Source organism: Pagrus major, chromosome 21 (genome assembly GCF_040436345.1).
Source record: "Pagrus major chromosome 21, Pma_NU_1.0".
Lineage (NCBI taxonomy): Eukaryota > Metazoa > Chordata > Actinopteri > Spariformes > Sparidae > Pagrus > Pagrus major.
This window is the reverse complement of record NC_133235.1, coordinates 19366556-19383688: the sequence shown is the minus strand read 5'-3', so window position 1 is coordinate 19383688 and position 17133 is coordinate 19366556. Positions and strand designations below refer to the sequence as shown.

The 17133-nt window shown below is 47.0% G+C and overlaps 2 protein-coding genes across 2 annotated transcripts in view; one reads left to right on the top strand and one right to left on the bottom strand.

Annotated features, from left to right (window-relative positions):
• pter (phosphotriesterase related) overlaps positions 1 to 14776 on the top strand; it is a 71699-nt gene extending 56923 nt beyond the window's left edge. Inside the window, exons 2-5 of the mRNA XM_073490910.1 lie at positions 8642 to 9099; positions 9496 to 9761; positions 12937 to 13077; positions 13554 to 14776. Coding sequence (XP_073347011.1) covers positions 8668 to 9099; positions 9496 to 9761; positions 12937 to 13077; positions 13554 to 13764 — 1050 coding nt within the window. The 5' untranslated portion in view covers positions 8642 to 8667 and the 3' untranslated portion in view covers positions 13765 to 14776. The remainder of the gene's footprint in view (positions 1 to 8641; positions 9100 to 9495; positions 9762 to 12936; positions 13078 to 13553) is intronic.
• Positions 14777 to 15042: 266 nt separating this feature from the next.
• c1ql3b (complement component 1, q subcomponent-like 3b) lies at positions 15043 to 16361 on the bottom strand. The gene is made up of 2 exons (XM_073490911.1): positions 15741 to 16361; positions 15043 to 15399 (listed from the first exon to the last, which is right to left on the bottom strand). The coding sequence occupies exons 1-2, from the start codon at positions 16359 to 16361 to the stop codon at positions 15220 to 15222; spliced, it is 801 nt and encodes a 266-aa protein (XP_073347012.1). The 3' UTR covers positions 15043 to 15219.
• Between the last annotated feature and the right edge of the window lie 772 nt (positions 16362 to 17133).

Below are 17133 nucleotides of genomic sequence, written 5' to 3'. Positions count from 1 at the left end.
GGGCAAAAATTTTCAATTGTTCCTCCAGGGGGTGTTTAAGAGCGTGTTTCAGGCCGTTTGGAGCGTGCTGGTACCCCTCTGTACGTACACTTTTTCGGATCTGGGGTCAGGGTTGGAGGCAGGTCTGCACAGTGAATGTGATGGATTAGAGGTGAAATTTGACTAAGTGTCAGGGGCAAAAATTTTCAATTGTTCCTCCAGGGGGTGTTTAGGAGCGTGTTTCAGGCCGTTTGGAGCGTGCTGGCACCCCTTTGTACGGACACTTTTTCGGATCTGGGGTCAGTGTTTGGTTGGAGGCAGGTCTGCACAGTGAATGGGATGGATCAGAGGTGAAATTTGACTAAGTGTGAGGGGCAAAAATTTTCAACTGTTCCTCCAGGGGGTGTTTAGGAGCGTGTTTCAGGCCATTTGGAGCGTGCTGGCACCCCTTTGTATGGACACTTTTTCGGATCTGGGGTCAGTGTTTGGTTGGAGGCAGGTCTGCACAGTGAATGTGATGGATCAGAGGTGAAATTTGACTAAGTGTGAGGGGCAAAAATTTTCAATTGTTCTTCCAGGGGGTGTTTAGGAGCGTGTTTCAGGCCGTTTGGAGCGTGCTGGCACCCCTTTGTACGGACACTTTTTCGGATCTGGGGTCAGGGTTGGAGGCAGGTCTGCACAGTGAATGTGATGGATTAGAGGTGAAATTTGACTAAGTGTCAGGGGCAAAAATTTTCAATTGTTCCTCCAGGGGGTGTTTAGGAGCGTGTTTCAGGCCGTTTGGAGCGTGCTGGCACCCCTTTGTACGGACACTTTTTCGGATCTGGGGTCAGTGTTTGGTTGGAGGCAGGTCTGCACAGTGAATGGGATGGATCAGAGGTGAAATTTGACTAAGTGTGAGGGGCAAAAATTTTCAACTGTTCCTCCAGGGGGTGTTTAGGAGCGTGTTTCAGGCCGTTTGGAGCGTGCTGGCACCCCTTTGTACGGACACTTTTTCGGATCTGGGGTCAGGGTTGGAGGCAGGTCTGCACAGTGAATGTGATGGATTAGAGGTGAAATTTGACTAAGTGTCAGGGGCAAAAATTTTCAATTGTTCCTCCAGGGGGTGTTTAGGAGCGTGTTTCAGGCCGATTGGAGCATGCTGGCACCCCTTTGTACGGACACTTTTTCGGATCTGGGGTCAGTGTTTGGTTGGAGGCAGGTCTGCACAGTGAATGTGATGGATCAGAGGTGAAATTTGACTAAGTGTGAGGGGCAAAAATTTTCAATTGTTCTTCCAGGGGGTGTTTAGGAGCGTGTTTCAGGCCGTTTGGAGCGTGCTGGCACCCCTTTGTACGGACACTTTTTCGGATCTGGGGTCAGTGTTTGGTTGGAGGCAGGTCTGCACAGTGAATGGGATGGATCAGAGGTGAAATTTGACTAAGTGTGAGGGGCAAAAATTTTCAACTGTTCCTCCAGGGGGTGTTTAGGAGCGTGTTTCAGGCCGTTTGGAGCGTGCTGGCACCCCTTTGTACGGACACTTTTTCGGATCTGGGGTCAGGGTTGGAGGTGGGTCTGCACAGTGAATGGGATGGATCAGAGGTGAAATTTGACTAAGTGTGAGGGGCAAAAATTTTCAACTGTTCCTCCATGGGGTGTTTAGGAGCGTGTTTCAGGCCGTTTGGAGCGTGCTGGCACCCCTTTGTACGGACACTTTTTCGGATCTGGGGTCAGGGTTGGAGGCAGGTCTGCACAGTGAATGTGATGGATTAGAGGTGAAATTTGACTAAGTGTCAGGGGCAAAAATTTTCAATTGTTCCTCCAGGGGGTGTTTAGGAGCGTGTTTCAGGCCGTTTGGAGCGTGCTGGCACCCCTTTGTACGGACACTTTTTCGGATCTGGGGTCAGTGTTTGGTTGGAGGCAGGTCTGCACAGTGAATGGGATGGATCAGAGGTGAAATTTGACTAAGTGTGAGGGGCAAAAATTTTCAACTGTTCCTCCAGGGGGTGTTTAGGAGCGTGTTTCAGGCCGTTTGGAGCGTGCTGGCACCCCTTTGTACGGACACTTTTTCGGATCTGGGGTCAGTGTTTGGTTGGAGGCAGGTCTGCACAGTGAATGGGATGGATCAGAGGTGAAATTTGACTAAGTGTGAGGGGCAAAAATTTTCAACTGTTCCTCCAGGGGGTGTTTAGTAGCGTGTTTCAGGCCGTTTGGAGCGTGCTGGCACCCCTCTGTACGGACACTTTTTCGGATCTGGGGTCAGGGTTGGAGGCAGGTCTGCACAGTGAATGTGATGGATTAGAGGTGAAATTTGACTAAGTGTGAGGGGCAAAAATTTTCAACTGTTCCTCCAGGGGGTGTTTAGGAGCGTGTTTCAGGCCGTTTGGAGCGTGCTGGCACCCCTCTGTACGGACACTTTTTCGGATCTGGGGTCAGGGTTGGAGGCAGGTCTGCACAGTGAATGTGATGGATTAGAGGTGAAATTTGACTAAGTGTGAGGGGCAAAAATTTTCAATTGTTCCTCCAGGGGGTGTTTAGGAGCGTGTTTCAGGCCGTTTGGAGCGTGCTGGCACCCCTTTGTACGGACACTTTTTCGGATCTGGGGTCAGTGTTTGGTTGGAGGCAGGTCTGCACAGTGAATGGGATGGATCAGAGGTGAAATTTGACAAAGTGTGAGGGGCAAAAATTTTCAACTGTTCCTCCAGGGGGTGTTTAGGAGCGTGTTTCAGGCCGCTTGGAGCGTGCTGGCACCCCTTTATACGGACACTTTTTCGGATCTGGGGTCAGGGTTTGGTTGGAGGCAGGTCTGCACAGTGAATGGGATGGATCAGAGGTGAAATTTGACTAAGTGTGAGGGGCAAACATTTTCAATTGTTCCTCCAGGGGGTGTTTAAGAGCGTGTTTCAGGCCGTTTGGAGTGTGCTGGTACCCCTCTGTACGGACACTTTTTCGGATCTGGGGTCAGGGTTGGAGGCAGGTCTGCACAGTGAATGTGATGGATTAGAGGTGAAATTTGACTAAGTGTCAGGGGCAAAAATTTTCAATTGTTCCTCCAGGGGGTGTTTAGGAGCGTGTTTCAGGCCGATTGGAGCATGCTGGCACCCCTTTGTACGGACACTTTTTCGGATCTGGGGTCAGTGTTTGGTTGGAGGCAGGTCTGCACAGTGAATGTGATGGATCAGAGGTGAAATTTGACTAAGTGTGAGGGGCAAAAATTTTCAATTGTTCTTCCAGGGGGTGTTTAGGAGCGTGTTTCAGGCCGTTTGGAGCGTGCTGGCACCCCTTTGTACGGACACTTTTTCGGATCTGGGGTCAGTGTTTGGTTGGAGGCAGGTCTGCACAGTGAATGTGATGGATCAGAGGTGAAATTTGACTAAGTGTCAGGGGCAAAAATTTTCAATTGTTCCTCCAGGGGGTGTTTAGGAGCGTGTTTCAGGCCGTTTGGAGCGTGCTGGCACCCCTTTGTACGGACACTTTTTCGGATCTGGGGTCAGTGTTTGGTTGGAGGCAGGTCTGCACAGTGAATGGGATGGATCAGAGGTGAAATTTGACTAAGTGTGAGGGGCAAAAATTTTCAACTGTTCCTCCAGGGGGTGTTTAGGAGCGTGTTTCAGGCCGTTTGGAGCGTGCTGGCACCCCTTTGTACGGACACTTTTTCGGATCTGGGGTCAGTGTTTGGTTGGAGGCAGGTCTGCACAGTGAATGGGATGGATCAGAGGTGAAATTTGACTAAGTGTGAGGGGCAAAAATTTTCAATTGTTCCTCCAGGGGGTGTTTAAGAGCGTGTTTCAGGCCGTTTGGAGTGTGCTGGTACCCCTCTGTACGGACACTTTTTCGGATCTGGGGTCAGGGTTGGAGGTGGGTCAGGGTTGGAGGTGGGTCTGCACAGTGAATGGGATGGATTAGAGGTGAAATTTGACTAAGTGTCAGGGGCAAAAATTTTCAATTGTTCCTCCAGGGGGTGTTTAGGAGCGTGTTTCAGGCCATTTGGAGCGTGCTGGCACCCCTTTGTACGGACACTTTTTCGGATCTGGGGTCAGGGTTGGAGGTGGGTCTGCACAGTGAATGGGATGGATTAGAGGTGAAATTTGACTAAGTGTCAGGGGCAAAAATTTTCAATTGTTCCTGCAGGGGGTGTTTAGGAGCGTGTTTCAGGCCATTTGGAGCGTGCTGGCACCCCTTTGTATGGACACTTTTTCGGATCTGGGGTCAGGGTTTGGTTGGAGGCAGGTCTGCACAGTGAATGGGATGGATCAGAGGTGAAATTTGACTAAGTGTGAGGGGCAAAAATTTTCAATTGTTCCTCCAGGGGGTGTTTAAGAGCGTGTTTCAGGCCGTTTGGAGCGTGCTGGTACCCCTCTGTACGTACACTTTTTCGGATCTGGGGTCAGGGTTGGAGGCAGGTCTGCACAGTGAATGTGATGGATTAGAGGTGAAATTTGACTAAGTGTCAGGGGCAAAAATTTTCAATTGTTCCTCCAGGGGGTGTTTAGGAGCGTGTTTCAGGCCGTTTGGAGCGTGCTGGCACCCCTTTGTACAGACACTTTTTCGGATCTGGGGTCAGTGTTTGGTTGGAGGCAGGTCTGCACAGTGAATGGGATGGATCAGAGGTGAAATTTGACTAAGTGTGAGGGGCAAAAATTTTCAACTGTTCCTCCAGGGGGTGTTTAGGAGCGTGTTTCAGGCCATTTGGAGCGTGCTGGCACCCCTTTGTATGGACACTTTTTCGGATCTGGGGTCAGGGTTTGGTTGGAGGCAGGTCTGCACAGTGAATGGGATGGATCAGAGGTGAAATTTGACTAAGTGTGAGGGGCAAAAATTTTCAATTGTTCCTCCAGGGGGTGTTTAAGAGCGTGTTTCAGGCCGTTTGGAGCGTGCTGGTACCCCTCTGTACGTACACTTTTTCGGATCTGGGGTCAGGGTTGGAGGCAGGTCTGCACAGTGAATGTGATGGATTAGAGGTGAAATTTGACTGTCAGGGGCAAAAATTTTCAATTGTTCCTCCAGGGGGTGTTTAGGAGCGTGTTTCAGGCCGTTTGGAGCGTGCTGGCACCCCTTTTGTACGGACACTTTTTCGGATCTGGGGTCAGGGTTGGAGGTGGGTCTGCACAGTGAATGGGATGGATCAGAGGTGAAATTTGACTAAGTGTGAGGGGCAAAAATTTTCAACTGTTCCTCCAGGGGGTGTTTAGGAGCGTGTTTCAGGCCGTTTGGAGCGTGCTGGCACCCCTTTGTACGGACACTTTTTCGGATCTGGGGTCAGTGTTTGGTTGGAGGCAGGTCTGCACAGTGAATGGGATGGATCAGAGGTGAAATTTGACTAAGTGTGAGGGGCAAAAATTTTCAACTGTTCCTCCAGGGGGTGTTTAGGAGCGTGTTTCAGGCCATTTGGAGCGTGCTGGCACCCCTTTGTATGGACACTTTTTCGGATCTGGGGTCAGGGTTGGAGGTGGGTCAGGGTTGGAGGTGGGTCTGCACAGTGAATGGGATGGATTAGAGGTGAAATTTGACTAAGTGTCAGGGGCAAAAATTTTCAATTGTTCCTGCAGGGGGTGTTTAGGAGCGTGTTTCAGGCCATTTGGAGCGTGCTGGCACCCCTTTGTATGGACACTTTTTCGGATCTGGGGTCAGGGTTTGGTTGGAGGCAGGTCTGCACAGTGAATGGGATGGATCAGAGGTGAAATTTGACTAAGTGTGAGGGGCAAAAATTTTCAATTGTTCCTCCAGGGGGTGTTTAAGAGCGTGTTTCAGGCCGTTTGGAGCGTGCTGGTACCCCTCTGTACGTACACTTTTTCGGATCTGGGGTCAGGGTTGGAGGCAGGTCTGCACAGTGAATGTGATGGATTAGAGGTGAAATTTGACTAAGTGTCAGGGGCAAAAATTTTCAATTGTTCCTCCAGGGGGTGTTTAGGAGCGTGTTTCAGGCCGTTTGGAGCGTGCTGGCACCCCTTTGTACGGACACTTTTTCGGATCTGGGGTCAGTGTTTGGTTGGAGGCAGGTCTGCACAGTGAATGGGATGGATCAGAGGTGAAATTTGACTAAGTGTGAGGGGCAAAAATTTTCAACTGTTCCTCCAGGGGGTGTTTAGGAGCGTGTTTCAGGCCATTTGGAGCGTGCTGGCACCCCTTTGTATGGACACTTTTTCGGATCTGGGGTCAGTGTTTGGTTGGAGGCAGGTCTGCACAGTGAATGTGATGGATCAGAGGTGAAATTTGACTAAGTGTGAGGGGCAAAAATTTTCAACTGTTCCTCCACGGGGTGTTTAGGAGCGTGTTTCAGGCCGTTTGGAGCGTGCTGGCACCCCTCTGTACGGACACTTTTTCGGATCTGGGGTCAGGGTTGGAGGTGGGTCTGCACAGTGAATGGGATGGATTAGAGGTAAAATTTGACTGTGAGGGGCAAAAATTTTCAATTGTTCCTCCAGGGGGTGTTTAGGAGCGTGTTTCAGGCCGTTTGGAGCGTGCTGGCACCCCTTTGTACGGACACTTTTTCGGATCTGGGGTCAGGGTTTGGTTGGAGGCAGGTCTGCACAGTGAATGGGATGGATCAGAGGTGAAATTTGACTAAGTGTGAGGGGCAAAAATTTTCAATTGTTCCTCCAGGGGGTGTTTAAGAGCGTGTTTCAGGCCGTTTGGAGCGTGCTGGTACCCCTCTGTACGTACACTTTTTCGGATCTGGGGTCAGGGTTGGAGGCAGGTCTGCACAGTGAATGTGATGGATTAGAGGTGAAATTTGACTAAGTGTCAGGGGCAAAAATTTTCAATTGTTCCTGCAGGGGGTGTTTAGGAGCGTGTTTCAGGCCATTTGGAGCGTGCTGGCACCCCTTTGTATGGACACTTTTTCGGATCTGGGGTCAGGGTTTGGTTGGAGGCAGGTCTGCACAGTGAATGGGATGGATCAGAGGTGAAATTTGACTAAGTGTGAGGGGCAAAAATTTTCAATTGTTCCTCCAGGGGGTGTTTAAGAGCGTGTTTCAGGCCGTTTGGAGCGTGCTGGTACCCCTCTGTACGTACACTTTTTCGGATCTGGGGTCAGGGTTGGAGGCAGGTCTGCACAGTGAATGTGATGGATTAGAGGTGAAATTTGACTAAGTGTCAGGGGCAAAAATTTTCAATTGTTCCTCCAGGGGGTGTTTAGGAGCGTGTTTCAGGCCGTTTGGAGCGTGCTGGCACCCCTTTGTACGGACACTTTTTCGGATCTGGGGTCAGTGTTTGGTTGGAGGCAGGTCTGCACAGTGAATGGGATGGATCAGAGGTGAAATTTGACTAAGTGTGAGGGGCAAAAATTTTCAATTGTTCCTCCAGGGGGTGTTTAGGAGCGTGTTTCAGGCCGTTTGGAGCGTGCTGGCACCCCTTTGTACGGACACTTTTTCGGATCTGGGGTCAGGGTTTGGTTGGAGGCAGGTCTGCACAGTGAATGGGATGGATCAGAGGTGAAATTTGACTAAGTGTGAGGGGCAAAAATTTTCAATTGTTCCTCCAGGGGGTGTTTAAGAGCGTGTTTCAGGCCGTTTGGAGCGTGCTGGTACCCCTCTGTACGTACACTTTTTCGGATCTGGGGTCAGGGTTGGAGGCAGGTCTGCACAGTGAATGTGATGGATTAGAGGTGAAATTTGACTAAGTGTCAGGGGCAAAAATTTTCAATTGTTCCTCCAGGGGGTGTTTAGGAGCGTGTTTCAGGCCGTTTGGAGCGTGCTGGCACCCCTTTGTACGGACACTTTTTCGGATCTGGGGTCAGTGTTTGGTTGGAGGCAGGTCTGCACAGTGAATGGGATGGATCAGAGGTGAAATTTGACTAAGTGTGAGGGGCAAAAATTTTCAACTGTTCCTCCAGGGGGTGTTTAGGAGCGTGTTTCAGGCCATTTGGAGCGTGCTGGCACCCCTTTGTACGGACACTTTTTCGGATCTGGGGTCAGGGTTTGGTTGGAGGCAGGTCTGCACAGTGAATGGGATGGATCAGAGGTGAAATTTGACTAAGTGTGAGGGGCAAAAATTTTCAATTGTTCCTCCAGGGGGTGTTTAAGAGCGTGTTTCAGGCCGTTTGGAGCGTGCTGGCACCCCTTTGTACGGACACTTTTTCGGATCTGGGGTCAGGGTTTGGTTGGAGGCAGGTCTGCACAGTGAATGGCATGGATCAGAGGTGAAACTTGACTGTGAGGGGCAAAAATTTTCAATTGTTCCTCCAGGGGGTGTTTAGGAGCGTGTTTCAGGCCGTTTGGAGCGTGCTGTTACCTATTTGTATTGACACTTTTTTGGATCACATAGTTAGATCTAGGGTTAGTGTTAGGTTAGAGACAGGCTTTAAAATATTTTTAAAAAATAGAGATTCCAGCAAAATCGAATAAAAACAGTTGTGTCTCAATCAACCAGTATCAGAAGATGTTTTGGCATTGATTTTGAGTCGATGGCTCAAATGACCTAGACGCTATTTTAAAAAAATGTCTGGTGTATTCACTAAAAATGGTGATTTTTCTTTAAAATATTCATGAAAAATAGAGATTCCACTTAAATCCAATATGGCACTTTATGACTCCATAAACCTGGTCAATGAGTTGTCAGAGCGTCTTTTACCAAACACGACCTCCTGTTTGATCTGTAACGTCTGTTGCACAAACCTGCCAAACATTTACCACATCTGATATGTGTCTGGTTTATAAATAAATGATAATCTGTGTCCTTTCAGATTGTTGGAAGCCCTGAACACCAATAATGTCACAGTTGAGCGGGAAGGTCCAGACCGTCCTGGGTCTCGTGGATCCGGACCAGCTTGGTCGGACCATGACTCATGAGCACCTGACCATGAGCTTCGAGTGCTGCTATTTTCCTCCTCCCACGGGCGACGAGGCGGTGGCGGAGGACCCGTTCCACATGCAGCACATGCACTGGCTGAGACAGAACCCCTACGCCTGCCACGAGAACCTACTGCTGCAGCAGGAGACCGCCGCCGTGCGGGAAGAGCTGCTACTCTACAGGAAGGCGGGCGGGGGAACCATAGTGGAGAACACCACCAAAGGCATCGACCGGGACCTGCCCACCCTCAGGCAGATGGCCAAGGACACCGGGGTCCATATCGTGGCAGGAGCCGGGTACTATGTGGACTGCACCCACACTGAGGCCACCAAGAGGATGAGTGTGGAGAAGGTGTGGCCCAGTCTGAGAGCGAGTGTGGCCAGTTTGAGCTGAATCGGAAAGTTTTAAACAATAAATTGTAGATGTATCCAATTGTGTTTGGAATTGTACAACTCAGTCATAAGACAGGAAGAGCGTCCTGCATCAATTGGTTGTGCTGACGTGTTATTATCATCCATTCTCTCAGCATGTTCTTAGTTTATGTGTGAGGATTTCTTCTGTATCTTTAGATTGAGTTGAGAGGGTTTCTAGCTGCTCTGTCAAGTCCTTTAGCAGTGATGCACAGAGAATGTGCATGTAATCTTTAGATATTATCATCCAAATGTAGCATGCGCTTTAAAGTGACAGGACTAAGAAATCACTTTAATGCACTAATAAATCACTAACCCCTCATTTTGTGCCTCTCAGCTCACCGACATCATCGTCAGCGAGGTGCTTCACGGTGCCGACGGCACAGACATCCGCTGCGGCGTGATCGGAGAGATCGGCACCAGCTGGCCAATCACAGAGAGCGAGACAAAGGTGCTGAAGGCCACGGCTCACGCTCAGGCCCAGCTTGGCTGCCCCGTCATCATCCATCCCGGGAGGAACCCTGCCGCTCCGGCTGAAATCGTCCGGATTCTTCAGGAGGCCGGTGGTGACATCAGCAAAACTGTCATGTCACACCTGGACAGGTGAGAATTTCCTAGAAACAGTTTGTCGAAGGATTACAGAATTTCTTGACAGATTAGATAAAACCTCGCTACTTCCTGTCTCACATTCACTCCCTGACATTTATTTTTCTCTTTACTAAAAATAAATGCATAAAAAATGATTGTTGATTCATTTCACCATCCTCCACGCTTGATGAACAATACGCCTCTTCCTGTTTGGAGTCATGAGACGATCCAGCAGATTTCCTTGAATAGCACACAGTGTGAGATGAGATAATTTCATTGATGACTATAATTAGACTAATGTTTCACAGTTAATGTGTTATAATGTTATGATAAAATATTCTTCTACAGTCACAGTAACAGCAAAAATGAAGCTGGTGTTTCCTGCATGGTAGATGAATACCATTTATGACATAAACCATCATCGACGATATCAAAACTGCGGAGATGTGTCGTGAAATGTATATGTATCAGCGTGTAATCAGATTTATCAATAACTGTGAAAATTAGGGGCAAAAAAAAAAAATTATACAGAAGGTGGAAGTCTTATTTATATCATTTTGATTTTCTTTCTCTTTGGTGCATAATTAGATCATTTTCAATTCCTCTTCATTTGTCTCGTCACTTTCTCTTACTGGAGACTTTTTCCGAGCTGTGCTTGTTGCAAGGAAATCTTGTTTACTGTCAACAGCAGTGATCAGTGTTACCGAGCAGCAGGAAACATAATTTCATTGGACATAAAATCCGTGTGGAAATCTGTTTAAACTGATCGGCTCTCTGGAAAAAGATCTGTGGAAATAAATGAAAACTGAAAAGATTACTCTTATTTGTTGAGCAGTTTTATGAGTCAAATGTTTAAACGAGTGTAAAGGTTTATGATAAACATTCAGTGTGTGAAGGAAAAGCAAAACTGATTGGCCCAGTCACTTTGGGAATTGTTGTTGTTTTTATATGACTGCCAACAACATGAATCAATTTAAAAATGTTCTGCTTTGGCTCTGATGCAGTTGCCTCTCTCTGTAGTCCTGCCAGATGTCCCACCCACAACACTATCTGATTGGTTACACGTCACAAGAAATAGCCAATCAATAGTGAAAGCGACTGTGCCATAGACAGGCAGACTAGAACTGAGCTGTTTTTCCAATATAGGGCAGCAGAAATTGCTGAAGTTGCAGTAAACATCACAGTGTTAAGATCTATTTCTATGACGATGAGCATGCCCAGTCTCCCAGTCACACTAATGAAAATGACACAAAGTTGCAGCCGACGGGATTTTATGAGAATCAGAAACCGTCTCACAACCTGCTGCTGCTGAACTGGGACTAACTGAGGACAGGAAGTTTGAGAAAAGGACTCAAACTTGAATATAAATATAAGTTTTAGTTTTATTTACTTCACAAAACTATTTTGTTTGTTTCATTTTCAGTTAAAGATACAATATGTAAGATTTCTGGATTGAAATGTCTAAAAGTTGAATTGTGGACTTTCCATCAATGTAACCAAATGTTTTATTTGGTCGCCTGTCACTTTAACTTCCCGAAGAGAGTCAGCGAGTGAGGAAGGAAGTCGGCGAACATACTAAACGTAACATGAATAAAACTTAAAACATATCTGCCAGAGTCATGTCAGATAGATTTTTATCGACAATAGTGGCTGTGACAATGAAGACAATAACTCCCATAATCCCGCCTATGTACATCGTTTGTTTTGTTTTGAATGATAGACCTCTAGTGGCAGAAATATCATACTGTGCATTATAAGAAATGCTGCTGAGAGCTGCCTGCATGCACTTGTTTTTCACAATAATGTCAGAAAGGGTTTGTTTTTTTTGCAGCTTTTAACTAAACACATGCTTAAAGGTCCCAAAGGCCAAATTGAGCACCGCTAGTGGTCGCAGTTCAGCACCAGCATGTTAGACCAAAACTAACCGGCGTATCGACCACATCTCCCCTCGCTCCCCTACTGCCCCGCCCTCTGTGCCTCCGCCGCTCTCAACGGCACAGAGAAATCTTTTATTTTTATCTTTTATCTTTATCTTTATCTTTATCATTTATCTTCAGCAGACTCGACTACTGTGACGGTGTTTTTACAGGACAGCTGCAGCTGATTCAGAACGCTGCTGCTCGAGTCCCAACAAGACACTGGCTTCCTGTCAGTCAAAGATTAGATTTCAAAATCCTGCTGTTGGTTTATAAGGCACTGAATGGTTTCGGGCCAAAATACATTTCTGATCTGCTGCTACGTTATGAACCATCCAGACCTCTGAGGTCGTCAGGTACAGGTCTGCTTTCAGTCCCTAGAGTCAAAACTAAACATGGAGAAGCAGTGTTCAGTTATTATGCGCCACACATCTGGAACAAACTCCCAGAAAACTGCAGGTCCGCTCCAACTCTCACCTCTTTTAAATCAAGGCTGAAGACCTTTCTGTTTGCCACTGAAGCAATTTCAAGGCTTTGAACTGCACTGTGACTTTTATTTTCTAGTCTTGTCTATTTTAAACCTATTCTATTTTAGCTTATTTTCCTATTTCATAACTTGTTTTAATGTTTTGTTTCTTGATGTCTTCCTGCTTGTTTTTTTATGTATTTTAAATGCAATTTTGAATTTCTGTTAATGTAATTTTTATGCCCCTGTAAAGCACTTTGAGTTGCCTTGTGTCTGAATTGTGCTATACAAATAAACTTGCCTTGCCTTTGCCGCCGGCAGGCAGATTAAAAACACGTCAAGTGTGTGTTTTCCCGCTGAAGTCTGCAGTTTTTCCACGGTTCACATGCACTAACATCCACACGCGGCCAGACTGGCTCCAAAACAAAAAACACAGAAGCTCAATAATAATGATAATAATAATAACAACACAGACTTTATATTGGACCTTTTAAAGACATTAAAGCTAAGTTTTATATTCAAGTTTTATATTTTGACTCTCAAACTTTCAGTTTTACTGCAAATGCACTATATATAGGTTTCAAATATCGATTGTCGATCTCCTCGTTCACTAACAATCATTGTCGGCCCTGAAGAACCACATTACTCGATCCCTGTTAGTCGCTGCTATGTTGGTTTTCTCCACTCTTAGTGAAGCTACGCACATTTAAAAAATGTATTCCACTTTGTGAAAACATCTGGAAAATGGGATAAATGTTCTCTTTTAAAATGCAGTATGTTTCATGTTCATCCTGTTTTCTTCCTGCAGGACTATATTTGATGATGGCGAGCTGCTTGAGTTTGCAAAGCTGGGGAGTTACCTGGAGTACGATCTGTTTGGAACTGAAATGCTGAATTACCCATATAACCTGGAGGTGGACATGCCCAGTGACAGCCAGAGAGTGAAGGCGTGAGTAACTCTGCTCAGGGTTAAACTTGTCTTTTAAGAGCGTTTTTTGTGATTAGACGTGACAGGAGTGAAAACGTGTGTGACCACGTCGTCCACACTTGACATTTTAATATAACCTCAGTGTTCAAAGTTGAAATCAGATCCATCTGTGCTCTTCTTTGAGAGAACGCCTTCGTGTATTCATTCATGTTCACGTCTCAGGGGTGCATCATTTTGGCTGCTTTTTGTGTTTTCCTCCCCGCGGAGAGAAGAGCGTGTCCTCAGGTTTTTTCACAGAAAACTGTGAGACGCTAATCTCCCTCTGCAACAGGGGGAGGAGTGTGTGTCAACAGGAGGAGTGATGAGTGAGTGATGCCGCTCGCAGTATTCACAAAAGACAGGTTTAACAACACGTGAAGGCAGACTGACAATTACAGCATGTTCTCTAACTAAGCTTGTCAGTCAAAGTTTTCACGTTTCTCTCTCTTGGCACTCAGCTTGGCGTTCCTTGTGAAGGAGGGCTACGAGGACAAGATCGTGATCGCCCACGACATCCACACCAAGAACCGTCTCACCAAGTACGGCGGCCACGGCTACTCTCACATCCTGAAGAACATTGTGCCGAAGATGCTGATGCGAGGCTTCTCGCAGCACCAGGTGGACAAGATCCTCATCGACAACCCGAAACGCTGGCTGACCTTCAAGTAAAGCAAAAATAAAGAGAGAGACCCAGAGAAGGTGGTTTGATGTAGTGACTTTATCTTCAGAGTACGACTGAACACCCCTTTGCAATAATCGGTCTTAAGTCTTTTATTAAACCAATGATTTTTCAGCATCACCAAATGTTTTTCTAGAGGCCCTTGTTGATTAAATCTTGATTTTATATTTGTAATTACACGTCATTCACTTTGTTAGCAAATCATTTGAAGGATGATGCAGTGTCTCCTGATAGCAGTCTTGTTTTTGTCCAGTTTCTATCTGCAGAAATGCGAATCTGTGCTCTGTAATATGGTGCTAATTGATTTTTGTCACTGCCAATATGCATAAGTGATATCTCTGCAAACACGTTTCTATGGGATGAAAATAAGCAGCCTGTAAGTAATCAGTATGCTGCTCCGCTCTCGACACAATGCGGCTGTGTTAGATGAGTTGTCCTGTTGCCCCTCAGTGGGTGTCTGGGTGTCTATGGGAGGCTGACGATGAAGGACATGCTCTCCTCTCATCTGGGAACAGGTGGCCTCGCAGGGTGACTTCCCCCGCATGATCAATGGCATGATCGCCACAGCTGACTGTGCATCGCGAAACAACTCTATAACTTTGATTCATCTTTCCGAGAGGATTAGAGAGCGAAGGCTTTGGGGAGGATTTAATTGTACGTCGCAGTCGCTGACAGTCTGTCTGGACAGATCGATGGAGGAAACATTTGTGTCAGTGTGAATGTCCAGTTTTGTGACGGTGACTAACCAGCAGACCACCCTGCTACCCCCCCACCACCACCACCACCCCAAACCAGCTGTCATATTGAGACAAGAAAAATGAGTTACTCTGATCATTTTTGGTGACAGTGCTTCAATGTGAACATCAGAACGGCCCTTTACACATTCAGTGCCATTTTTTTTATAATCATACATGCATCACTACGGCTTTTACATTTCCACTCAAAAAATGCAACAAATGCCTGATATTCTTTTGAAAAATAAAGCACACACATGACCAACAACACTGTGAACAGAGTGGTGATTAGTGAGTATAACTTTAGCATCGATAATTGGGGGATGAAGGTCAATACATTGACTCACCGAGTATGTGTTTAACCACAGCAGCTACAGTATGTTTGACATGTCAGCAGACTTAATTTGTAAAGCTAAACAGTTCATTGAGGGTACAACAGCGACACTAATCAATCTGACAAGGGGACACTTGAGTGCTGTACACGTTAAAATTCATTATGAGCGTTATTACTCCGTAATTACACGGTAAGCTCTTCATTGCAAAGTGCAGTTTTTCGCATGACGTCCTCCACATCTCCCTGGACTCTTTTGCACAATGGGGGGGTGGTGGTGGTGGGGGGGGGGAATGGTGAGCTCTGTCTCTAATAATCCAACTGACATTGAATCGAGCATGAGCAGTGAAGCAAGCGGTATGTAGAGCGGATCCTGTGGTTCAATCAGCGTACAGCATGAAGCCGGAGAAGGTGCTGTACTTGTTGTTGTTGCCCCCGTGCGCCTTCCCGCCGTCAAGCTTGATGTAAATCTCGTCCCCGGGCTCGAGGTGGAGGACGACACTGTTGCTGGCATAGTCGTAGTTCTGGTCGGCGTCTTGGGCGATGGCGCTGGCTCTCACCTGGAAGGCAAGAGAGACATTTCTGCTCATGAAGCGTGTCTGCGACAGCTCCAGCGGTGATTGCACACATCTGTCAATTTCATTTCAAACTCAAAACAACCCTCACACAACTTCACTGTCAGCATTTTTTTTTTCATTATTCAAATTTAATGTAGCCTATTTGTAGTGTCTTTCAAGGTACAACTGTGCGTAAAAGTTGTGCGTAAAAATGCAAAAAAGTAAACATTTGCTCACCAAATGATGATTTTTCACTGTGTTTTGTAAAGAAATACTAAAGAGTAAAGCTGAGACATGTAATACATTAAAAGATTGTTACTTAATTATATCATGGAGCGTCATACCTGGTTGTTTTTACAGAGATCAGCCCACATGCTTGTTCCATCTCCGCCTCGCATCAGCACATGGTAAACAAAGAAGTAAATCCCGGGTATCGAGCAGGTGAATTTCCCTGTGGAGGGGTCATAGTGGTTACCAAGATTTGTGACCACGTCGTCGAATTTCAGCACTTCATATCCTTCGTGCTGCTTCTTCAGTCCTGCATAGAACGCAATCTTTGGCACGGTGTTGTAAGTGGCAGCGCTGATTGCACCGTTGGGCCCATTTACTCCGGGTGCTCCCGGGAGACCCGGAGGGCCCGGCGCCCCTCTCTCTCCGGGCGGGCCAGCAGGTCCAGGTGGCCCTGGCTCTCCACCTGGACCCCTCGGACCCATCCTCCCGACGCGCCCCGGCTCTCCCTGAGGACCTTGGATGAACGTCGGAAGCGACTGAACGAGGCGGTTGTCTTTGATCGGGTTGGTCACCTTGGCTGTGGCCGTGGCTGCCGTCCCGTGCGAGTCGCACACCATTTGACATGATCCGAGCATCTCATAACGCGCGGGTGTCCCGGCGGTGTTCACCATGACCGGGATCAGAACCACCAACACCAGCACCAGCGCAACGCCACAAACACCAGTTGCGATCATCTGCGCTCTGCGGAATCGCGGTGTTCTCCGGAGTTGATGGTCTTCCAGCCTGCTTGTGGGCGATATTTTTGCAGAGGGAAGAATTTCACCTTCTCTCGTGTTCTGCTGCAACTTTTGGAGACAAAATAGTCTTTCAAATGCTGATGCGCAAAAGTAAGCATCCACAACTTTTACGCGCTGCAGTATCCGTTCAACTGATTCATCTCCACCTTCTCACTGCGAGAAACGACGACAACAAAATACTTTCTGAGAGGAAAAAAAACAAACAAGCTGCGTTATGTGATTGTGAAGCACCGAGTCAGCAGCACAAGTTTCTGTCCACCACGGTGCCACAGGAGAGAGTGGGCTAGAAATGAACCGTTACCCGCTCCTCTGTTTGGAGAGTGAGGGGAGGGGTGGAGGTGATGGATGGGATAGAATCCATGCATTTCTTCAATCAAAAGAGAGAAAGTGGAAAACATACAAACACTGATGCAACTTTGAAGCCCTGAAACGTGACTATTATTCCATGCATTTGTTTTTACCACGTGACCAGCCTTTAAACACATCACTTTTTGTATTGATGGCTGTAACGTTACACCCCAAAACACCTAATCAGAACTTAACCAACAGCTCTAAAGGTCTTAAGCATAATTAGGCCCATTAAAGAAAAAAAAGCTATACTCCTTTGGCACCTGGTCACACCTCAGCGGCTCTCAGTGTCCAATTTATCATTTGGACAAAATCTATAGAGCCACTGAAAGAAAGGGGGGAGTCACTAGGAGCTGGCAGT